Raw genomic sequence first — 23,923 nt, 5'->3', positions numbered from 1 at the left:
AAAACGTTTTGATCATTGTCATCCGTGTTATCAAGAATGTATGGAAGTTACTAAGAATATTAGACTACAGGATTCTGATTCCCATCCTCGCAGCCTTTGTAGCTTAAATTCGTCTGCTTTCCCATTCAAGTTTGCTATAAGGTATGACCTTGAATGCGCCTTAAATGCAGACGAACTTTCTCCGGAAAAGCTGTGAGGATGGTACCAGGGGTTAATGCTATGCTGAAATATTCTTAGTAACTTCAATACATTCTTGGTGTTATATAAAGCGCCTGAGCCACCTGAAACATTTCTAAAGCACCTCCAAAAATATCTTTAAAGCCAATGTTGGAAATATACAACACCAGGGAATTGGGCTTAAGCTCTCTCAAATTTAAAACTCTGGCGACGCCACTGCTAATTGTATTAAAATATAATTATAAGTAAAATAACTGAAAATGTCTTAAACATAGAATAATTCCTGAACTGCCTTACATATTTAGCGAGATCAAGAATGTATATATATATAAAATATTTAAATTTACGGCCTGTTTTCTTTATTTTTGGTCAAATCGCCGTTGTACCTCTACTAGGGTACCAAATTTAAATTAAGCAACTTATTATATTAAACAAGATTAAGTCTTCATAATTTACGGCCTGTTTTCTTTATTTTTGGTCAAATCGCCGTTATAACAGTTTTGTTTAAATACAGTTATAGTGTAGTGTGACGACACCTGGATATATCCTCCGAGGAGAGGTAATATTACGGGCTTGACCGACTTGTTTAAATTATAATTCTCATAAGGTTCTTAATATTTAAAAAATGAATTTGAGCGGGCTTAACAACCAGTGAGCCGTAGCCGGAGCCGTGCGGAGCAGTAGAAAACCCAAATAATACGAAACGTTACGTAATGGCATTGCAATACCAAATTAATTTCAATTAAAAACCAACCTCACCATGATTTGAGACAAAATCTAGACTTATTATAAAATGAACTTAACTTTTTATAAGGGGTTAATCTCTTTAAAATATAACAAATAATGCTTCGTGTAACAGATTAAGTAGATAATATGTTAAAACTATAAATTAGCCACTTAAATTTCCGTCTATTAGAAATACTTTTAAAAACTGTATTCGAATTGCAAATTTTCTTCCTTTAAATAAGTGTTTTCGTCTAAAATAGACACCTAAGCTTCTTTAATTATCTTAATAAATTATACATTCCAAAAACTAAACCCAAATCTCATATAATTATTTTATATATTTTTGGTGTACAACTTTCGTGTTTCGTCGATTAATAAATATTATTATTACCTTTTTTATGTAGCCTCCTTAAATCTTTTAAACCAGCGGTTCCCAATTTTTTTTGTTATGGAACCCATAATTATCCACCTAATTCTAGCGGAACCCCAACTCATTTTTTATTACCATAAGTGGGTATCTTAGTCTGGGTTTCGTAACGTCAGAGCTGGTATAAAGAGCAAACTCCAAAGAGAAAAAATTTGAAAATATTTCGTCGGAGGCGCCACCGAGTGGTCAAGACGGCAACTAAAGGGGCGTTTATTGAACAAAACCCTACCCTTGGATCTGAAACTGACCTTGAACAATTATGGTATAAGTTTGGGGGGGGGAGGAATTCGAGGAGCCAACTCCCAAAATTTATCTCTCTCGGGAACTCGAGACACGTTTCAGAGGTGAAACGTACCATAAGAGATGTTAGAAACGTTAGATTCGGCAGTATATATTCAGAGTGAAGTTGAGGTGATACACAGTATAGGGCGGTTGTAAAGGGCTGCCATAACGACCCCGACAAAGACTCTAGTCATAGGTAGCATACCGTTTGGTCTACTTAGAGAGAATGATTCACTTATGTTATTACTTAAGACTCTTTATATTTCACCATTAACAAACCAAGAGCCAATCTCGATATAAGTATTGAAAGCTTAATATATATTATAGTGTTTTATAATACATATTTTATATGACAATAAAGAGTTGTTTCTTTTCAAATTCCCCATTTAGAACCGTATTCATTGTCAACCAGTTGGCAAACGAGCCTTGCCAACCTCGATGTCCCGGAGCGATAGTAGGTTTGAGGGAAGAGGCGACTCTAGGACGTAGGTGATGAGAGTGCTCACATTGTAGGGGGATTGTAGTTTTCACATACTGATTATTTAATCTTTTAAATACCAATAATATTTATCACTTGATAGTGATTCAATTACAGTACTTCAGAAATGAAGTAACAGCAAATTTATAATAAAACACTAAATAAATACCATTCTTTGGGGTACTTAAAATAATCCTAATAAATCTCATTAAATACTCAGTTAAGATAAATATTTATATGGATATGAAAGCTTTAAGTACAGATAAACAGGAAAGTAAATCAACAGAAAAACATATTTATGGTAAGAGAAAAGGTTTTAAGGTAGACTTAGAATAACAATATACCGCAACAAATATTTAAGAATATAATTACTTTAATTTATTTTTGAACAGAGTAATACAAAAAATGAATTTAAATATATAAAGTAAAGAAATAAGTTTCAGTTCCTGGGTGGAGCTTCCCCATTGCCAGACCACCTCGCGTATGGACTGAATAATGGCCACACACGGTACTTTCCTTCCGTTATGTACTTCTCAACATTGGGAAGGCTCTCCAAGCGGTTAATCAAGCCGGCGATGTTGGGGTAGTCTATGAGGATGCGAGGGTACATATAGGACAGTTGATCCAAGGCCTCTACAATCATGAAGTCCACGTAAGACAGCTCATCATCAACGAGCCAGTTCTTGTCACCCAGAGAATCTGATATGCTCTTAACGATGTCCTCCTTCTTCTTCTTGGCCCATTCCACGATGACTGGATCCTCTTGAGGGGGGTAGTAAGCTATACGGCCGAGCTCCAGCATGATATCCCGCGATATTTGTTCTAAGGTGTCCGCTCGAATCACGCTGTGCTCAGATTTAGGAACCAGACCATGTTTCTTAGCTATGTACCTAATGTGAGAAGAAATTACAGATTTTGGGCTTGCTAATGTTGGTAGAAATCAGCCATACAACGAAATGTAATCCGATCGTAACCAGCGTAGTCTGCTTCCGGTTGGCGAAAGCGAGTTTACAGGGTATAGTTACACCAACCTTTCCACAACCAACTAAGGCAAAACCCTAACGAAATATAATACTTACCGAACAATAGCCAGACTTTGAGTTATCTTAATATCGCCATCGATATAGTAAGGCAGATTAGGAAACTCCAAACCCAACGTTAACTTCTCTTTGACCCAATCGTCGAGACTCAGTTCGGGAGGAGGTCCGAAAACGTATCTTTTATCTTCGAAGTCGACACCAGCGTGATGCAACATAAGACGAATCGGTTCACCACACCCGCGGATATCCCAATAACCAACAATCGGCGCCATCTTAGTATATAACACGGTTTAAACACAACGCGATTTACTAAACATCAACTCAGAATGATAACGTATGAAGTCGCATTTGAGTTTATATATTCTTAAGTAAAAAATAAGCAACTCGTTAAACCAATTCCAGCAGAAAGCCCAAGGGGTTGGTCGGGTACACAAAAAAGGATAGAGGTTTGTTTAAAGGTTTTTGTTCAAGTCGCATGAAAGCAAAAGTTACGTAACATGAGTTAAGTGTATTCACGATATCTAAGCTTTCAAATATTCGAAATGCCTGTCAACCAATTACGTGGATTTGTTTCACACGAATGTTTTCCGACATCACGTGTCGTCTCATCAAATTTCAATGTCAAAACAGAACGTAAAATAAACAATTTTATTTTGGTTTTTTTGGCTTCTTGTACGCGGTTAGGTTTTTCTATATGCTACTATTTTTCCGGGCGTAGTCTAATTTTCAGGGTATCTGCATTTAGAGTAGAGCTTATGATACTCATTAGTGAGAGCTCGGCAATTTGCTCTAGTTATTTTCGTCTTGCGCGCGTTTATGCCGTTTATGGCGGTAATCCTAAGCAATAGCGGCCAGCCCATTCGTTTCTGAGTTAACCTACGAACAAAAATATCTCCCGGCGTCGAGCGCCCCTAGCGGAAAATTATTTTTAGAATAGTTTTTGCATTGAAGCCAATATAAAAACAAGCGTGGCGCTGAACGCCGAGAGTTTATAGCGGGAAAATCCTTAGCTACGTTCAGTAGCTTGCAACAAATTAAACGTTGCAGGATTTCGGAACTGTACGCTTTTTTCCATTTCCGGTGTGACGTAGCGTTGCTGAACCGTTGCTGAAACATTTGAACCTGCTCTTCCAGCCGGTTTCTTCGTTGTTAAACGGAATCGTGACGTCACAGCACGCGGGAAGGTTAGCTGCGGACGACACAGCAGACGATATTTTATAAAAATTACAACAATCGTAAAAAAGCGTTCAACAAGACAGGATAAAAAGTCTCAACGGAATCAACGCAAACGTAAATCGGTATAAAGGCCCATTTTCATGCTCGCTGGTAGCGGATAAAAATTGTCAAAATTCGCATCCGCTACTCGCAAGCGTGAAAATAAAGCTAAAATATCTGTTTGAAACAGATCGACGCGGAAAGTGAAAAAGTGTGTAGCGGAAGCGGATTTTGTCAATTTTTACCCGCTACCAGCGAGCATGAAAATGGGGCTTAAGACCGTGTCACCGTTAAGCTTCACTGAACGTAGCCAAATTCCTTTATTTATGATTATCAATTGATTTTGTAGTAGTAGAGGTATTTTTCTAAGAATCACGAGTCATTTTCTTCGCCGGTTAAATAACGCAATCCCGGAAACGTTTTGTGGATCGAGTCAATGACAAATGTCTGTCTCCTGATTAGCTCAAGTGATTACATAAAACGCAGAAAGCAACCGCCCATCCTAAGATGGTAGAAAGGGTAATGATCAGGAAAAAAAACCCCATGGATTTGATATTTTCCACCGCTGAGCTTTTTCGTCATAATGACGTCGTAAGTTGCTGAACGCTTTTATTCAGTCATCGGTGTTTTTTATAGTAGTTTTACGTCAGTAATGACGTCAGTCATCGGAAAAACCGACTCTTCCAGCCGATGACTTCGGTGAGTAACCGATGACTATCGTGACGTCAAAACCGGAAACGCGACAAAGCGTACAGTAGGAAACCGATGAGCGATGCTGAACGTACCCATAGTTCGATATTCATGGTTGAAATTAATACATTCATGCCGCGACCTATTCCTCTAACACGGGCGGCAAGTCTTCTTAGCCAAGTGTCATACCTCCCCACCTCCGCGATGAAGATTCGAGTACGCCACCTAGCGACGGCTGAGCGAAACTCTCGAAAAGCACAGACTAAAAATGATACTGGTAAAAGTGACGTTTTTCGTCGGTGTAATAATGGCTTAACGACGAACGTAGATTTTAATTTCGTGTCTTTATAATTTGCTATTTCAACCTTCAAAATGTCGTGTAATGAGGTTTATTATACCCAACATAATTGGTTTTTATTGAATAAGCCAAAACTCAAGCATAAATCAGTGGTTTGTAACTTAATTAAAACCCCTGTAAATCAACAGAAATTGCCAATTATAGAAGCTAAGCCTTTGCTTAAAACTGTTAACGTGACCACTCAGTGCTATTTACTGCATAATTCCATTTTGATCAGATGCTGCAGGTCTTGCCTAGTTCACAACATTTCTAAGCATATGTTAGGAGACGACGTTTCTGCCAATTTTCTTAAACGAAATAATTTCTTATAAACCTCACTAGATGGCGGACTAGTTTCCCGGCAAGGCCTAGGCCGGCATGCACTCGGAATTTTTGCTCTAGTTGCGGGCATAGAAATCGGATAACAAACTAGAACCAGAGATACTCTGCTAGAACGCCTAATCGAATGGCTGGCAGCCCACCAATTAGATTCTTGGCTAAAACGACAGTAACACCATCTACGCTGTGCGCACGAAGCTTAAAATTATTTCATCTATTAATCAGGTCTACTTTGTGAATAACGTAGGAACTGATACAAATAACCATTTGCAGGTGTGGTTGATTGATTAGTGGTCTTTTCCACTTTCTTTAACGGTTTTAGCTGTAAGTACAAAGCGAGAGAAGGCTGCAACTATCCAGAAAGTGGTTTTCGGATTCATATTTTTCGAAAGGTAAATACAGCATTTCTTTGTTTTTTTACGAGATGATAGATTATCTTTTGAATAATTGTTGTAACTTATCTTTATTATTAAAAAAATAGTTTACTGTATTTAGGGCTAGTTAGAAAGGCTAAGGCTTAGCCTTTGCTATCTGATTCTGTCACTCTTGTAAGCTAATGTTATGCAATTATATGTTACTTAGCTAGCTCATATCCAAACGTTAAATTTTTCTTCACTGTTTGTTTGGGAATTTTACATTGGTCGCATAGGCCTAACTATTTATAATACTTAGTTTATAGTAGGTAATACACAATGTATATACTAATTTAAAGGTAATATAACCTCAGGTTTTTTGGTGTGGAACACCAACACTTCGACCATTTCCCGCTCCCTCCTGCGGCTTCAGATATTTTTGGCGCCTATATTGTTAACATAAAAAACATAAAAAAAAATAAAAAAGACTTGAGGTTATATTCCCTTTAAAGTATTAAATATAATTTATTGTAAGTTTGATTCCCTCGCGTTCTACATTTGTCGAACAGTCTCATCGGTGTCGTGTTTTCTTTTCAAAGCATTGATATGATTGTGGATTTAAGTCAATATGAACTTAAATTGAAGTGACCCATTATTCAGACTTTCCCATCATTTTATCTCACACAACCTCCACAATAGCTTCATTTTCAAGCGATTTATTGCAGAAATAAAAAGAGTTAGCTGGGTGATAAATTTTAAAGGCGGTTACATGAAGAGCGGCGGACGCGTTTTTAAGTCAACGAAGGCGCAAAGTTGTAAGACGCGTTTCGGGTACAACGTTAAAACCGCGAATACTACACAACGATTGCTCATATGTAAAATGTTCATAGAACATTTTTTGTAGGACCCTAATGTTCGTAATTGGGTTTATAGCCGAACATACAATACTAACGTAGATATTCGCGATAAACCATTACTGTGCACCGGTTTGCCCCATAACCATTGCGAGTAAAACCACTATTTGTAACAGAAACCTGTGAAAAGATATGTTTTTGTTTGAGTAATTACTCCTTAAATTTTTAATTACGCAATTTTGAACCATTCTTCATTTATTTTTTCTATGATTTGAAAGAAACGTGTTTTCGAGTACTTTCTTAGCGATTGGAAATTATTATGGTAACTAACCTGTGAAAAGATGTTTTCTTTTGTGTATTTACTCTTACACGATTTAATTATGCAATTTTGAGCCATTCTTCAACTTTAATTAAACGTAAGTTGCTTTAAAGATGTCAAAAAAACCGCGTTAGCGTCGAGCTAACGTCGGCCTCTTAATCTTAGTCGAAATAGAGTGTTAGTTCACCAGTGCGGCGCCGATGGCGTAACTTTCGTTGCCAGCCAAACGAAAAGCATGGGCCAAAGGCAGGGTTCATTAAAAGTTCTAAAAGACGGCTCCACGGGTAGAATGATAACGTTTTCTCGTCATTTGGGACGCCGATGGGAGCAGACGACAGTATTCTTATGTTTAAAAACTTGTTTCGCAAAATACTGAGATCCGACGTTTTGATTGGACCTCTAGATTAATATTCCCAACTCAATGATTGCGATAGAGAAATTTTTGGGGATTACCTGGGCAACCAACCAGCGCTGAAAATGTCAAATGCTCTAATAAGAGGGAGCGGACAATAGTGGAACCATGGGCCAAATAATGATTGATCAATACTTGGCCCATGGTGGAACCTTTCTAGGACGACAGATATTCTTGAGTGCGCAAAAGTTAGAATTTCTTAGAATTTTTAGTTCCTAGAAGTTAATTTTGATCAGTTTAAATTAATAACACTAAAAAAAAATAAAGAACAGTCGAATTTAAAAATTTAAAATCCAAAAAAACTAAAAAATAACTTTGCAACTAATTAGATTTAAGAAAAATATATCATTAATTTAAAAATTGACAAGTTTTCCCATATTTAGTTACCACTTACAAGAGTATTATATATTTACAATATTAGATCTGAAAAAATATATTTCAAAATATCACTCTGTAATTTCTAGTTCAAGCAGGGGAACCGCAATTATATTTTTATTTATCCATAAAAATAGAGAAATTGTACAAAATATTCAGCTTTTTTTTCCAGTTGTTATGGGAAATTTGGTTAAAGATTCTATATAACTAGTTAACACAAACAAGGTATCGTCTAGCTGCAATTGAGAAGCAGCTAATTTTAAAGAAATTTTTCGCAGGTGATTCAAAAGTTCTCTTTCAGGTTGGGTTATGACATCATTCATCTGAAATTAAACTAAGGTAATTAATTTTTGGTTTGAAAAGTTAATTTTTTTAAAACACCTTATACCTCCCGTATTTGTTCCTCCATTGCATTTTCACTCTGTAACTTGTTAATTACAAGTTCCACAGTGACTTGCTTCTCTAAAAGTCTTTTATTCTGTTTATTTTCTTGCATACTGCGACTTATTGCATTGTACATTGCCCTATAGATCCACTTTACCACCATCCTTCCTAGTTGATTTAAATCAACGTAGAATAGGAAAAATGTTCTGGATGGGGCAAAATCTGGGGTTTGGGGTATTTCTTTGGTCACAATTATGTTGTCTTTCAATAACTTGTACGTATATTCTTTGGCATCCTTAGCAGGGATCATGGACATTTCTTCAATTTGTTTCTGGTCCAAATATTTCTTCATTAATAGTAACCTGAAAATCCGGCAGCATTTTGAACCATATCGGTCTTGAACTACCGATGTTACGTTAGCTTCAGCTATTGCTTGCAGGGCTTTTCCAAAATCAATGATAAACATTCCTCCGCTTCTCTCATCATATTTGGTAACAAATTTTGTAGCATCGTCTACCAAAATTGCCAAATAAGAATCCATTTGGCGGTCAATGTCTTTAGACATGCTGGTCTTATCTTTCTTAATTAAATCTATAATTTCATAGCGTGAAATGGGGTTTGTGGAGGGAGTTCCATAAGGGGTGTTTGTTTCGGCTTGTCTCAGGATTGCCCTTACAATCTCACCCGCAAATTCGTCTACTCTAGTAGCTGCTAATTTCACGATCGCTTGATCTCTGAAGAGCTGCTGAAACCTCTCAAAGTTTACTCGCCAATATATGGCAGCATCGGGTTGGGTTTCTTCAACTTTTTGTTTCTTGGCTGGAGGGGGATTTTCTTCACTTTTGATATTAGCTTCTCCCTCATATTTAATATTGCTTTCAATCATTTTCAAATTGATATCAACAATTATGTAGGCTCGATCCTCCGAGACTTCTAAATTTGGAACCGTAGAGCGTTGAGCCTGATCACTGTTATTCCATGATTTTAGAGGGGCTGGGCATTTTTTGAGGAAATAAGTTGAAACTAAATCTTTGAAAGTATCATGTATAGTGTTGGGCGCAATATTACCTAGCCTTTTACCCAATATCTCGATAGTTTTACTCATTTCAAGTCTTCCATAGAACAAGATCTCTTTCACAATTGCCTCTGCGGCTTCACCATATAACTGTTTTATTGCATGACAGTATTTTGGATACCTTGGTAAAAGTAATACAATTTCACTAAATACTTCATATTGCACAATATTATTATTCCCGACAGAAAATGCCGCCAGATTATGATGCAATAAAATGCATAATGCTTTTTTTATATTTTTCAAGGAGCAGTTTACGTCTCTGTTTATAAATCTTAGGGATTTGGCCCCACCTTTTATTAAATACTTTCCAACCTCCTCCACAACATCACCGAAATGTTGTTTTAGCAAAATTCCACACAAATTTACTTCTTCCGACATAATTTTTTTCGTACTAATAGTCAGAAATTCGGAATCACTTAAAATGAAAACGTGGATAGGCTGAAAGCCTGAAAAAGTAAACTTTGTCTGCTTAACCACGGCCAACTTAGATTCACTGCTAGTCTGCAGCGGAACCACTCTACGGCCTCTCATTGGCTGAAGGTTCAAGGCGAACTGGCGTCAAGCTCGGCCGTAGGCGGCAGCATTCTAGTTACCTATGAGATTTCTATGGTGTATACTGACCACAATGACAAATGAAAAATTTTGAAAACTTGGGCCTACCAGGGAAAAACAGGTGTGGCCCGTGTGGGGAATAATTTCCATACTTCGTTAGTCCAGTTTAAAAAATTCCTTATTTCTCAGCCTGGTGCTTATAGATTCTATAATAAATAATAATATTCAATAATAATAATAATTTCTGAAATTTCATCGACTAAGCCACGGCCAACTTTTAGATCACATCGTAAATGGCTCCAGTGGATCTAAGTTGGTTGTGAGTTGTGACTGAGCATAGAATGATAAATCTTGGAGGATAAATCAATATATTTACGTTTCATTCTACAAATTACAGATGGAGCCACCGCGTCTATAGTCGAAATTTTGATATTCCCTTCCAGAGCTAGCTGTGATTGTCCATGATAGATGGCGATATTAGTCTTAAAATTTACAGAAATCGAAAATGGGACTTCCTCAAGTTTCACCCCCTACTACCTACTCGTCCTTAATATTATCCACAGTTCAATATGGATCGGGTCGGGGAAGCTAAACGTGGAAGCTACTATTACGCCTTAACAGCTTAATAATTAAAGAAAAACCCCATTAATCAGCATTTCACCTTGTGAAAATTGAGTTTCTTCGGAAGCAAGGACAATTACACTCCAACTCGCGCAATTTATTCGCAAGTAATCGATATCGAAAGCTAGTCCGTGAAAATTCCATAGAACGCGCGTTTAGCAGCAAAGGCTTGGCTGCTCGCGAAACCTCTATTATTCTATATTATCCAGGGACTTGAACACGTAGAGGTCGGGAAAATGTTGAGCAATCACTTAAAGAGAGTGCAGTCTGTGGACATTGTGGCCTAAAAGAACATGTACCGTAAAGCCAGGAAGAAAAGGACTCTGTTTTGACTGACTGTACAGTTAAGAGAGAGAGGGAGTTAGTAATGGACACCTCGGTGTCCGTATTGTTTTACTTCAGCGGGATATTTCTCGGTTGAATTCCCCGAAACATCTCGCGTGCCTCCTCCCATAACAATAACGCAAAAGTAAACAAAAAACGGGTACTATTGTCTGAAGATGACTGACAGCAATGCGGAGAATGGAGTTCCTACGAGAGTTGAGTCGCGCACTGGACAACAGTCGGTGCCCGTGTCGTTAGTTTACTCCAGCATTGCCTTCCTGGTGATGTTAATCGCCCTCACTCACCAAGTACGTAATCACTTAAATCATCATTTCCGCTTTGTTATCTCATCTTTGGTTTATTCTTTTTCGGTAGTCTTCAGCTATCGCTAGGCAACAGGAAAAAGAATTGAAACTTTGGCTCGAGGAGAATCGTCTGAGGCAGTACCAGCAGTCGTTGGCTTCGGCCGGTTGTATCAGCCTGATTAGTTGCGCCTCCCTGGCTGGGAATTCTCAGAACATCTTAACCAAGGAGGTAGAGTCGGATTTGATTGAAGAGAAGGAGCGTTTGGATCGGCTCTTGTTGAGGTTGAAGAAGGAATTGGCCTTGAAACGCTGGTTGAAGGAGTTCGATTTGGTAAACTACGAGGAAAAGTTGATCTCATTGGGAGTACAAAACTTGCGGACGTTGCTTCGAACCTTCTTGGACAATGCAGAAGCCCTTCGCAGGATTGTCTCCAAGGCCGCCGATTGGATAAGGCTGGAGAAGGCCGTGGAACGAGCCCGCGCCGATACCTGGGAGGCCGTAGAAGACTCCTACTGGAAGTACTTTCTGCGAGAGCAGAAAACGCCATGGACATTTTGCAATATCCTCTTAGTTTCCGCCGTGATAGCATTCTTAGTCGGCATGGCCTCCACCATGTCTCATCCCTCCTTCCTCTTAGACCATTCCGCCGCCACCAAATTAGGCTTCTTCACTTTCATTACCGGCAAGTACTTATCGCCGCAACATTGCACCGTCGAATTCAATTGGGAAGACCCTCAAGTCGTGGGCAAAACCGTGTCGTTCGTCATTCGTTTCTTCCAGCGAAACGGCCGAGTATACCCCATCTCCAACAACGACAACTTACTCGTCGAGATCACTCAGGGAACCCACAAGATAGCCTGTAGCGTCGAGTTGGGCGGCACAGAACCGCAGGACGCCAACAAAGCACGTGTCCAGTTTAGCGTCCGACGATCGGGCGAGTACTCCATCAGCGTGCTGGTGGGCAATTCCCACGTCAAGAGTAGCCCTTTCTTCAAGAGGTTTTTACCGGGCAGTCCGGAGCCCCAAAAGACGGCTTTCGTCCATCACTGTTCCACCGTGGTTTGCACCGAATACGTTCCTTATCATTTGTTCATCGAACCCAAGGACAAGTACGGGAACGTGTGTATCATCGAAACAGACTTCGACCCCAGCGACGAGTACACTGTGGACATCGTGGAAATCAATAGCGAACGACCCATGACCAAGTCCTACCGTTGGGAATGCCATGCCCACTTGAACAGGGTCTCTTTGGTGCTGAAGTTTGACCAGGAAGGCTGCTACCGAGCCCTAGTTTATTACCGCGGTATCATGCTTCAAAATGGCGACTTTCATATTATTGTTCTCAACAAGGCGGACGGGGCACTGGTCCAGAAGAACGTTGCCAAGAAGAGTCACAACATCTGGTATGAAGCGAAGCTACTCAGTAAGAACGGCGACTCGAAACTACGCAAGGTCTTCTGCTACATTTCGCCCAAGCAGTTGACCATTAAAGAATACGTCCTAAAATTCATTCCAAAACGCTTAGTGACATTCCGCTTGTGTCCCTCGACCAAGTTCCAGTTCAAAAACACCAACAACCAATTCGGCGAGGCCATTCTAGTCATCGACGACGGCTGTCAGTTGCCCGTCGAACTCTTGACGGCTGACCGTAACGTCATCGTCGCCACCTTTGCCCAGTTCCTACTCAAAAATATCGGCGGCTCCGAAACCTTCAAGGATAAACAGGACTTTTTCTACCACGAGGTCCGCAAAATGCACCAGAAACACTTTCACGACAAATTGCCGCTGAAGATCTCCCGCGATAAGCTACTTGAGTCCTCCATGAAGGCCATCAAGAGCTTCAACACTGCGGACTGGTGCCGCAACTTTGAAATATCCTTTTCCGGGGAACAGGGTTTGGACTGGGGTGGTTTGAGAAGGGAATGGTTCGAACTCCTCGGCGTCCAGCTGTTCAGTTCCGAGTTTCGGCTCTTCCAAAGATTCAAGAACGATAAACAAGGTTTGGTACATCCAAACCCCAAAAGGCCGCCTCATCTGAAACTCAAACATTACGAATTCGCGGGCAAAATCGTCGGAAAATGCCTGTACGAGTCTGCCCTGGGCAGCACCTACCGGCAACTAGTCAAGGCCAGATTGTCCCGGTCATTCCTTGCCCAACTAATCGGCCTGCGCGTTCATTACAAGTACTTCGAACAGGATGATCCGGATTTGTACGTATCGAAGATCAAGTACATCTTGGAGAACGACATGGACGCCATGGATCTGTATTTTAGCGAGGAGGAATATGGAGAAAACGGCCAACTATCTCGAGTCGTAGATCTGATCCCCAACGGTTCCAACGTCCAAGTGACGAACGCCAACAAACACCGCTATCTGGACGCCCTAGCTCAGTACCGGCTGGCCAATTCCATCAAAGACGAAGTGGACCACTTCCTCAAGGGCCTGAACGAGCTGATCCCCGACAGTTTACTCTGCATTTTCGACGAGAATGAACTGGAACTGTTGATGTGCGGCACGGGTCAGTATAGCATCGCCGATTTCAAGGCCAACCACGCCGTCAGCGGGGCTTCCTACGAATTTCGCAAAATCCTGGATTGGTTCTGGACGGCGGTTTCCAATTTCACTGAGGAAGAGATGGCCCGCTTGTTGCAATTTACCACGGGCTGTTCCCAGTTACCTCCCGGTGGATTCGGGGAACTCAACCCCAGGTTCCACATCACGGCGGCTCCCACTTTCGGAAATCTTCCCACGGCGCACACTTGCTTCAACCAACTTTGTCTGCCGGATTACGATTCGTACGATCAGTTCGACAGGGCCCTCAGATTGGCCATCAATGAAGGTTCTGAGGGTTTCGGGATGGTTTGAGGCGCTCCAAATTTCCTCCTCTTCTCCCCTGAGAGATTTAAAGTAAACCAAATGAACATGAGCTTCTTAATTTATTTGAGACATACCAAAGAATATATAATTAATATATTAGATTACAATACCTTTTCGAAAAGTTTGGAAAAAATACCAAAGTCTCGGACGTGAAGTTGCCAATTTCAAAAAAAAAAGTTATTTATCCAGGGTTATTTTAATTAAGTTAAAATAGCCCTGATAGTTCGTCAAAATGCACAAATTTTTTTTTGTCACGGAAAGGTAAAACTGTAATACTGTCAGAAAATGTGCCATTGACCTGTTATAATAACATTATTATTATAATCTAGAATAATATTACCTTTGTTTAATTTCTAGGTTTTTTACTTAGAACGATTTGAGCTATATATTTTTCTCAATGTGTTTTAGTAATCTCTTTGAAGAATCATTAATACTTTTATTCTTCAATTTATAAATATTTTGAGTCACGTCTTTCATGAAAACGCACGCACTTAAGGGTAATTCGGTTTTACCAAAAAGAAATCGCGAATCTATTTCTATGGTAGTATTCGCTACTTTCTCGGACGCTGAAAAAAACAACGACAAATAACCCATTTTTGGGAATGTGTTAGATTGAATAATTTTGCTATTATATATGTTAAAATATATAAGTAGAAATATAAAGTAGTTTTCCATAATATATAAAAACAAAAAACTTTAGCTGCAAAATATATATCTAGTCTTTTTATTTTGTCGTACCAAAAAGGAAGATACAAAAAAAACGAAAAAATAAGTTTTTTAGGCTTTGACCGCTACGTCTTTTTTAAAAACGAGATTTTAGTACGAATATTTCAATCTTAAAAATTTTAGGTGGCCTTTTAGATAACAAAAAAAATAACTTACACACCTTTTTAGATGTACTAAACTTTCCGGTAGCATTAAGGGGTGCTATTACGAATTTTTGCCTTGTTGGTCTCGTGCCTTGGGCCCTATCCCCCCAGTTTTTAAAACAAAAGACATATAGGCCTATTGGTAATAGTCTATAGTATCTCTTATATTAAGGTTTGATAAAGGTATGTTATCTTTGCACCATTCTCTTTATTAATTAATTGCCAAATATAAAATGAAAGGATGGTGTTTGAAAGTTTGATTAACATTTTCGAGCTTGTATGTTAAATAAATAGAGTGAATTGAATATTTCCAATTTCTTTTTTCGACTGTAGATTTTTTTGCAATAGACGCTCTCTTTTAGCTAGTCCCTTCGTAGTCAAAGCGATATCATTGGATAAATATTTTCCGGTTGGCTGGTTACTAGCTTACACCGGTTAGCCAATCAATTCAACTACAATTCATACTCGAGTCAACTAGGATCGACATTATCGACGCAATTTTTATCTAAAAAGTTAGTTTTCATTTTTCAAAAGATTATGGGGCAAAAGCGACCGTCGAGGCAAAAAATCTTCGTAAGGCCTAACACATTTTTTGCAACTTCTCTCTTTTGCAGCCGTTATTTCTGACACCGCTATGGAACGCCAAACCGGATAAAACTGAATTAAAACACAAAATTATAGTAAAGAGCACTAAACGTCAGCTATAATATAGTATGGCACGCCAAACCGGAAACAACTCTCTTTGTTATAGTAGAAAATTAATCTATAATATTCATGAATAATAGAGAAGAAGAAAAAAGCTTCTATAATATAGTAGGAAAAAAGCTTCTATAATATAGTAGAAAAATGCTTCTATAATATAGTAGAAAAATGCTTCTATAATATAGTAGAAAAATGCTTCTATAATATAGTAGAAAAAATGGTTCTATAATATAGAAAAATCATCTATAATATAGTAAAAAAGTGCTTCTATAATATAGTAGAAAAATAATCTATAATATGGTAGGAAAATCATCTATAATATAGTAGAAAAATGATTTATAATATGGTAGAAAAATCATCTAAAATCGTAAGTGAACCCTTCACTAAAATATAATTTTCTATATTTCTACTATATTTTAGATAATTTTTCTACAAAATTATAAATCATTTTTCTACCGTATTATAGATGATTTTTCTACCGTATTATATGATAATTTTCTACCATATTATAGAAGCATTTTTTTCTACTTTATTATGGATGAATTCCCTACCATATTATAGATTAATTTTCTACTATAATAAAGAGAGTTTGGCGTTCCATACACCGCTTTAAGACTTAGCGGTAAAAATCATAATTTTATAAAGAGTAGATCGCACGTTCAAGATCTGAGAATTTATTTCCCAACGACTTACTGAATCGGTGAAGTGCCTATTGATAGTTTGCCAAATACCCCTTTTTATTAATTTATTTATTTTTCTCCTGGAAATTTTCTTGGGTATTTTCTATAAAAGTAAAAATGATAAAAATATATAATCTTACATTCAAAAAAATATTGATATTATTATAAATTGTACTTAAGATAATTTTTATCGTAATTAAGAAATTAGTAGACTTTATTTTTATTTATTTACTTCAATACCTTATCCGCTTTTTTTGTCCACATCCTGCGTATAATTAGCAGCCATGTAATATATGCAAATACTTTTGTTTTCTTTAAGAAAATATATTTCAAAAATTGCAATTATTTGGCCAACGAAATGTCATCACGTTTATGCAAATGATAATTTTACGGTTTGATTCTATATTTTTGTCTGTCGTTAATGGAAAAATGGGCGAAATGATGCAAATAATTATATTTAGTCTTATTTTTATTTTATGTGAGCTGTAATGCGTCCGTATCTTCGCAACGCTTTCCAGTCGGGACTTGTTTAAAGGGGTTAATTAGAAGCGGTTTTCTTCACTGACCACTAGAGCGTGCAGAAGTCCCCGGGAATCGACTGACGGAGGCTTCTATATCTGTACTGTAGCCAGGGTTCAAGGTTGGTACAACCCTCTCCGGATTCACCGCGGACAAATAGGTTTTACCACATCCCATCGTGGAGACATTTCTAATGGCTTTGAACGTGACAGCTAAATAAGCGTGCCAATCGTGAATAACAAAAATTAATCGCTATTTGGGCCAGTGTTGCCAATGTTTTGAAAGTTGAAATTCCCATTGCTGGGTAGTAAATTTCCCACAAATTCCCACACCCTAATTTATCCCGCCCCAACGAAAACTGCCATAATTTTCTAAATTTTTGAAAAATTAACTTTTTAAAATTAAATTTTATTGAAATTAAAATGTTTAAACATTTTGGTTGTTAGGCCTATACATTGATTGATTGTAGTATTAGGAGGCACCTCCTTTATATTATTTATAAAAACCAACATTCACGAAAATACACTGCTCTAGATAATTTCGGGCTTTCTATTGCTAGCCAAATTAAAAACAAAACATAGGATAAATACCCGCAGACATGAAAATTCCCATAAAATCAACGTTTTTGAAAAAAATTACCTTTTTCCCACAGAGCCAAAATGGACCCCAAAAATTCCCACGATATGGCAAAAATGATTTTGGCATAATTTCAACTACCTTTTATTTTAGACTATGTACCCCCATTAAACTTTCATTTGCCAAAAGTTTAAACGTCTGTTTGCCAGTACCTGTACGCAAACAACATTAGATGATAACCAAATACTCTTAAAAACGATATAATCTGCAAACTCGTTCGTTACTTAAGACGCCGACTATTTTATGGATTACATCTTTAACGAACCACTAAGCACCGGTCGATATGAGGAGACCGACAGAACCACTAAAGGTTTTATCGAGCCCTTTAAAGGGAGTATGATCTTATTCAGCGTCGGCGATCGGAAATCATTCCTGTGGGGGACCGGGACAGTATTTTACTTACATCTTCAATATTAAAGGGAGTAGAACCCTCCTTGTTTGGTAGGGTGTGCCATAGCTTCTCTCTTTTCTCGCTCATGGCGCTAGTCTAGAACGATAGCAGAAACACCCAATTTTTCTATTAGAGGTAGCGTGCCCGCTCTGATGGTTTTCTCACTTGAAACCTTTATTGTTTCATATCTAGTGTTTATATTTGAAATGCACCCTTAATTAACATATAAACAACAATATCCGAGCTATAAATTAATTATTTCCATTATAGTTTGGATATTTATTCAAATATAATTTCTTAATAATGAGGTACGTGGTTTTAGATTCACGAAAGGAGAAATTTAAGCACTACCCAATCGGGGATACTTTAAGTGGAATAATTACTAAAAAACTACTGTATTTCACACTACGTATAACTCGTGGTTAGAAAAAAAAGGGAGGGAATTATGTATTGCCCCAAATTCCTGAAAAGGTTATACTCCCTTTAGAATAACTTCTGTAAATAGACTGAATTTGCTATTTATCCGCAATTTAATTTCTATGGGGGCTGTGGCCCCGTATGTTTTTCCCTGTGGAGGCTCGAGCCCCATCCACGAATTTCTCATTTCTGCCACCAGGTTTAACAAGTTAGGGGTAATTGGCGCTAGTTTCGGTAAAACAAGTCGTTGCTAGTGTTAGCGTACTATTTTCCGATTTAGTTTCTAGTCCCTTTAATCGAAACCTAAACGTACTCCAAAGCTGAACTACCCAAACATATACCCAAAATGGCGGTTATATCCCATACAACCGAATTCCCATTCGACCGAATCAATATATAGCCAATATATTTATAAAAATAGCACGAAGTTGGTATGGTCCCATTCGACCGAATCAATATATAGCCAATATATTTATAAAAATAGCACGAAGTTGGTGGGGTCCCATTCGACCGAATCAATATATAGCCAATATATTTATAAAAATAGCACGAAGTTGGCGGGGTCCCATTCAACCGAATTAAGTAATATCTGATTTGGTAGGTTGGGTTAGGTTAGGTTGGATTAATATCGGATTGGACAATACTAGGTGCGTTTGGCTAGGTACTGTCCTCTGGGTTGCGTTATAGACGACCCATCGTGATAGCAAGAATGAGGTTGGGGTGGCGCCGCGCGCCCCCAGCGCTCGAGCGAAGCGAGTGCGTGGCGACGTCAGGCGCCAGTACTTAGAATACATTGCCCGTTTTATTTAGGTAAAGTTAGGTTAGGATAGGGGGAAATCCGTCCAAATCGTATGATTCGGCCGAATGGGAATTCGCTTGTATGAGTTTTCCCATACCGAATGTATAGTAGTTGTATCTTTTATATATTCATATAAAACGCGGTTTTCAGTCAATTAGAATTCGGTTCAATGTTACATTCGGACGAATGGGATTTGGTCCAATGGTATACAATAAAAATGGCCCTTCTATTTTTGAGCCAAGGCAAGTTAGGCTCTATATTATGCCCGCTTCGCAAATTAATTACAGTGTTTGATTTTAATACATTTATTTATATTAGATGGCGCCAATTTATACTTTTAAGATAATAACTACTTACACTTTTTAAGCGATTTTATATGTAAACATTATAAACAATAGTTCAATTCGGAATAAAATTTGCCATAAAAAGAAATATAAAATAATGTTTTTCGCAATATTTGGGATAAATTAAAATTTGTATGATTCAAACTGCTGGCGCCATCTCCCAAAACTTCGTGTATTTAATAATTGGCCTTTAATGGCGTTGTCCCTATGAGAGGATCTTCTACGGAGTCTCACGCGTATCGGTCTAATAAAACCGCCTTTCCTGTAGTTAATTTTTGACCGATCATGAAATTAACACCATTGGCCACATTTCTAGGCGGTCACGCGACAACGATTCTTCTTTAAATAAGAGGAGGTTAAGCTAGAAATCGTTAGGCTTAAGAAATGTCTTAGAAACAGTCTGATATTTAGCACGTTCTTTAACTTATCTATTTCCTTTTTGGAAACTTGCGCTTTTAAGACCACGAAAAAACTACCATTATAAAAACTGTTATTATATTCCAAACTAATTAAACTTTATACATGTAACAGAATTAAATAATAAGACACTAGGGCTGTATTATAAAATATAAGTTTTATTTCGCTTTCTACCACTCTATACCGTTGTCCTTCTAAGCCAACAATAGCCATTTTTTTCAACCACGTTTGTTTTATTATACAATATTCGAGGTTGTCAGTGAAAGATGTATATTTGGTTGTTAGCGGAGATCACCTGACAGCGGTGATTAAGGCGGGGTATCGTCGATCTATCTTCGTGCTGAAGAAGACAGGTGATAAGGAGATTATGGAGTATGAGAAAATGTCGACGACGTCCCAGGGTGTGAAGCCCTCTCTATATTTAATGACAATATTTCAAGGACAATATGTTGAAAGGCTCCATTTTCAAATTATTTCCACCACCCAATATTAGAATTTAAAAAAACCGGTAAATTATAATTGAAAGCGTTCAACTTCTTTGAAACTTTTTCCACGTTATTTTTAATAAAGGTTTTCATTATTTTTTTCCCCGATAATTGCCACCTAGCTCATCTCTACGTTATTTATAAAATAATGAGTGCGTTATCGGTTTTTCGATTGAAACTAGTTCCTAAAGACCTCCAGTAATTAGCTTAAATAGTACCCTAATAGGTTTAATTAGAGACAAAACATGTTGTTAGTTTTATAATAACTCGTTTAATTTTTTTCATCTTCACGAATATCGGCACTTTTGATTCGGTGCGCTTTCGAGAGTAGATGCTCTAAATTCATACTTTTTTGAAAAATAAACATATTACAATATTAAACTCCTTGTTTTCAAATATTTCTTTCGTTGTTTTCCGAGTATTTTAGTATATTTAATAAAATAATAATTCAATTCTGTTTTGATTATAATTCATTTACGTATTTGAAATGCCGATCCAAGTTCAACATAATTCACTAAATTTTAATTACTATTTTACAAGTCTTACAAGTATGGTTAGTAAAACCAGTGATGGGCACTCTCCTCTCACCGTGAGATCTGTGAGAGAAATTGAAATGAGGTGAGCTGCTCTAAGCTTCCAATGGAGAGGAGCGTAAGATGAGTTTCCAAGCTATGAATTTAAGCATGAATTTATTCAAATGAATAAATTCATGATTTAAGTGAGAGGAGAGTGAGTTTCAATAAGATTTTTCAAAGAATGTATTTGGAGTGTGAGCGAGGTTAATTTAATTAGTGAAATGCGATGAGAGGAGAGCCATTAAAAAGTTAGTTTGCGGTGTTGGGTGAGAGGAGGTGAGTTTGAGTTTAGATGTAAGAGAACCAAAACAAAGGAAATATATAAACATGACCTTCTTGGAAATAATTATGTAACTTTGGCCACGGCCCCCTGCACGCGCTCACGCTGCTCGCGACGATAGCGGCCCCGGCAAAGAATTTCCTCCCCGTGTATTTTCGCGACAGCGATTTTCCGTCGCTTGGAACGCTGGTGTAACAACCGGAATCTATCAAAGAGGCGGGAAGTTTAACATACGTTTCAATGGCGATGAATTTGCATTAGTGAAGTTTTTTTCCAACTGTTTTATTGAATTTGGAGAAGTTTGTAACAAACAATTAGTAATTACACTTTTTAAGTATGTAAGTTTTCATTTCAAAAAATTTTTTTTAATAAATATTTCAATATTTTGAGTGGTAACATTTTATTGCTAAGCCTAACCATAAATGGTTTAAGTTTTGTATTGGCAATGAGTTTTCAAGTTATTAAAAACTGTATTTTGTAGTTATTTAAGACTATAATTATGATAACTGCTCATAATTTTTGTCATATTCACCAAACTTTGTTCTTTATAATTTGCATAAGATAAAACATTAATATTTGCTCAAATGCCATTACCCTGGCTGCGTTACATCCTGTTTTTTTAATAAGTGAAAATTACCGGGAGGGGCAGGTCACTTTTGGGTGCGTCTTAATCATAGTAAAATTATTAAATCAAGGTAATCGTGATTAAATCAGCGTAATTAAAATTAAAAAAATTGTTGAAGTTTTCAACAGCAACACGGAGCAGAGCGCAGATACCGAAATAAATCCAGTGACATCAGCTACAAGTAATGAACGGTTTATTTTCGACTTGGTTAAAATATATATATACATAGCAATTAATGAAACGATGGTAGTACAACAGAAAACTGACTAGTAAGAACGGACTAGTACTGTTGAATGACTTTGTTACAAAATATCTTCATTGTTTTTTATTTCTTCAACAAAAATTAATCAAGATTAGAAAATCTAACCACGCTTTAAACGAGATTTAATCATTCTAATCAGGATCTAATCTTTTTAATCAGGATTTAATCATTTTAATCAGATTTAAACATTTTAATTAGATTTAATCATTCTCGTTCTAATTTCTAATCGCGATTTAATCATACTAATCACGATTTAATCGTTTCAATCAGATTTAATTGTTTCAATCAGATTTAATTGTTTCAATCAGATTTAATCATTTATATCAGATTTAATCATTTATATCAGATTTAATCATTTATATCAGATTTAATCATTTAATCATGATTAAATAGATTTAAAGATTATATTAATTAATTAAACATGATTTAATCAACATAATCGTGATTAAATTGAATTTAATCAAAATAATAACGATTTAATCTTTTGAGAGGTGCGTCGTTAATCAAGGAAGTGACCTGCCCCTCCAAATTACCCATTTAAAAAATACCAGCATTGTTCTGTTCCATTGTGTTCATCTACTTTTAAGAAGACCAAAGTGTCATTTCATCAGTTACCCACTGATGAAAATTTATGCAAACTGTGGATTAAGAGCATCTCTAGGAATGATTTTGTAGTCAACGATGCATACACTTCACATGGAAGATTGGTTTGTGGTTTGCATTTTAAGGAACTTCAGTTAATGATAGTCTGTTGTGAGGCTAATGCGTAATCGTAGGATTTGGAACCAGATGTATGTCACTACCTATTACTTAATTGGTGGCATTACATATGAGCCAATATACGATTAGGTCTCAAATTCGAATATAACTACCATCAGAAACGAAAAGAATGTTTATCCACATCATCCAGCATATTTCAACCTCATCCAGCATATTCCTACATCATCCAGCATATTCCTACATCATCCAGCATGTTCCTACATCATCCAGCATGTTCCTACATCATCCAGCATGTTCCTACATCATCCAGCATGTTCCTACATCATCCAGCATGTTCCTACATCATCCAGCATGTTCGTACATCATCCAGCATGTTCCTACATCATCCAGTAATTTTAATTGAATCTTAATGAATTTTACTTGAAAAAAGCTGATTACTTTAATGTGAGCGTGGGACTACTAAGTTATCGAGATTCTTAAAAGCAATTCAATTCAATTCAATTCTTTTATTAAATATATCTTTTAAGGTTACATGAGTTGTAGGGCTAAGTCATAATTGACTTGTAAGCCCTTGCGTGTTGTTCTCTTATTTTTAGAATTTTAGCAATATTAAAAAACATATATAAAAAATAACAAACATAAAAAAAAAATATTACATAAAAAAGTAATGATTATTGAAACTTTCTTAATTTAAATATACTCAATAAAAGTAAAATTAGGGATAAGAAATAACAAATAAGTAATGGGATCAGGGCGATTGGAAGATTTATATTTGATTTGGGGTATATTTAAATGTCATTCAATAACAAGAGGGACTTTAAGCTACGTTTAAAATGGTGGTATTTTTCAGTAATGTTTAGTTTTTCAATTATGGAGTTAAAGAGTTAAACCAATTTTAACTTAAATTATGGTAAAAAAAATGGGAATCTCTACATTTAGACCTAAACCATATTGTGAACTGTGAGTGAGACTAGTGAGTCTGTGATTTAGAATGCTTACATGTCTCATACATAGATTTTCAGCAATCTTCAACATTGTC

At 37.0% G+C, this 23,923-nt stretch overlaps 3 protein-coding genes across 3 annotated transcripts; 1 reads left to right on the top strand and 2 right to left on the bottom strand.

Annotated features, from left to right (window-relative positions):
* Window positions 1-2,458: 2,458 nt before the first annotated feature.
* LOC149926998 (glutathione S-transferase Mu 1-like) lies at window positions 2,459-3,444 on the bottom strand. Its single transcript, XM_090158188.1, has 2 exons — window positions 3,170-3,444; window positions 2,459-2,980 (listed from the first exon to the last, which is right to left on the bottom strand). The coding sequence occupies exons 1-2, from the start codon at window positions 3,400-3,402 to the stop codon at window positions 2,530-2,532; spliced, it is 684 nt and encodes a 227-aa protein (XP_090014314.1). The 5' UTR covers window positions 3,403-3,444; the 3' UTR covers window positions 2,459-2,529.
* Window positions 3,445-8,151: 4,707 nt separating this feature from the next.
* On the bottom strand, window positions 8,152-9,874 carry Polr3C (RNA polymerase III subunit C). Its single transcript, XM_090158193.1, has 2 exons — window positions 8,413-9,874; window positions 8,152-8,347 (listed from the first exon to the last, which is right to left on the bottom strand). Exons 1-2 carry the CDS (start codon window positions 9,859-9,861, stop codon window positions 8,180-8,182), a joined length of 1,617 nt encoding a protein of 538 aa, XP_090014319.1. The 5' UTR covers window positions 9,862-9,874; the 3' UTR covers window positions 8,152-8,179.
* Window positions 9,875-10,608: 734 nt separating this feature from the next.
* LOC149926996 (apoptosis-resistant E3 ubiquitin protein ligase 1) lies at window positions 10,609-15,337 on the top strand. The gene is made up of 2 exons (XM_090158438.1): window positions 10,609-11,288; window positions 11,356-15,337. The coding sequence occupies exons 1-2, from the start codon at window positions 11,157-11,159 to the stop codon at window positions 14,149-14,151; spliced, it is 2,928 nt and encodes a 975-aa protein (XP_090014564.1). The 5' UTR covers window positions 10,609-11,156; the 3' UTR covers window positions 14,152-15,337.
* Window positions 15,338-23,923: the final 8,586 nt, after the last annotated feature.

Source organism: Leiobunum rupestre, chromosome 9 (assembly GCF_980474605.1).
Source record: "Leiobunum rupestre chromosome 9, qqLeiRupe1.1.hap1, whole genome shotgun sequence".
Lineage (NCBI taxonomy): Eukaryota > Metazoa > Arthropoda > Arachnida > Opiliones > Sclerosomatidae > Leiobunum > Leiobunum rupestre.
This window is presented reverse-complemented; position numbering and strand designations above follow the sequence as displayed.

What these genes read in the sequence shown, in the direction of transcription:
- LOC149926996 (XM_090158438.1), top strand. Translation starts at nt 11,157, where the DNA reads ATGACTGACAGCAATGCGGAGAATGGAGTTCCTACGAGAGTTGAGTCG. An exon ending in TAATCGCCCTCACTCACCAA is followed by an intron (nt 11,289 to 11,355) that starts GTACGTAATCAC and finishes CTTTTTCGGTAG; the next exon opens with TCTTCAGCTATCGCTAGGCA.
- Polr3C (XM_090158193.1), bottom strand. Translation starts at nt 9,861, where the DNA reads ATGTCGGAAGAAGTAAATTTGTGTGGAATTTTGCTAAAACAACATTTC. An exon ending in TGGAGGAACAAATACGGGAG is followed by an intron (nt 8,348 to 8,412) that starts GTATAAGGTGTT and finishes GTTTAATTTCAG; the next exon opens with ATGAATGATGTCATAACCCA.
- LOC149926998 (XM_090158188.1), bottom strand. Translation starts at nt 3,402, where the DNA reads ATGGCGCCGATTGTTGGTTATTGGGATATCCGCGGGTGTGGTGAACCG. An exon ending in CAAAGTCTGGCTATTGTTCG is followed by an intron (nt 2,981 to 3,169) that starts GTAAGTATTATA and finishes TTCTCACATTAG; the next exon opens with GTACATAGCTAAGAAACATG.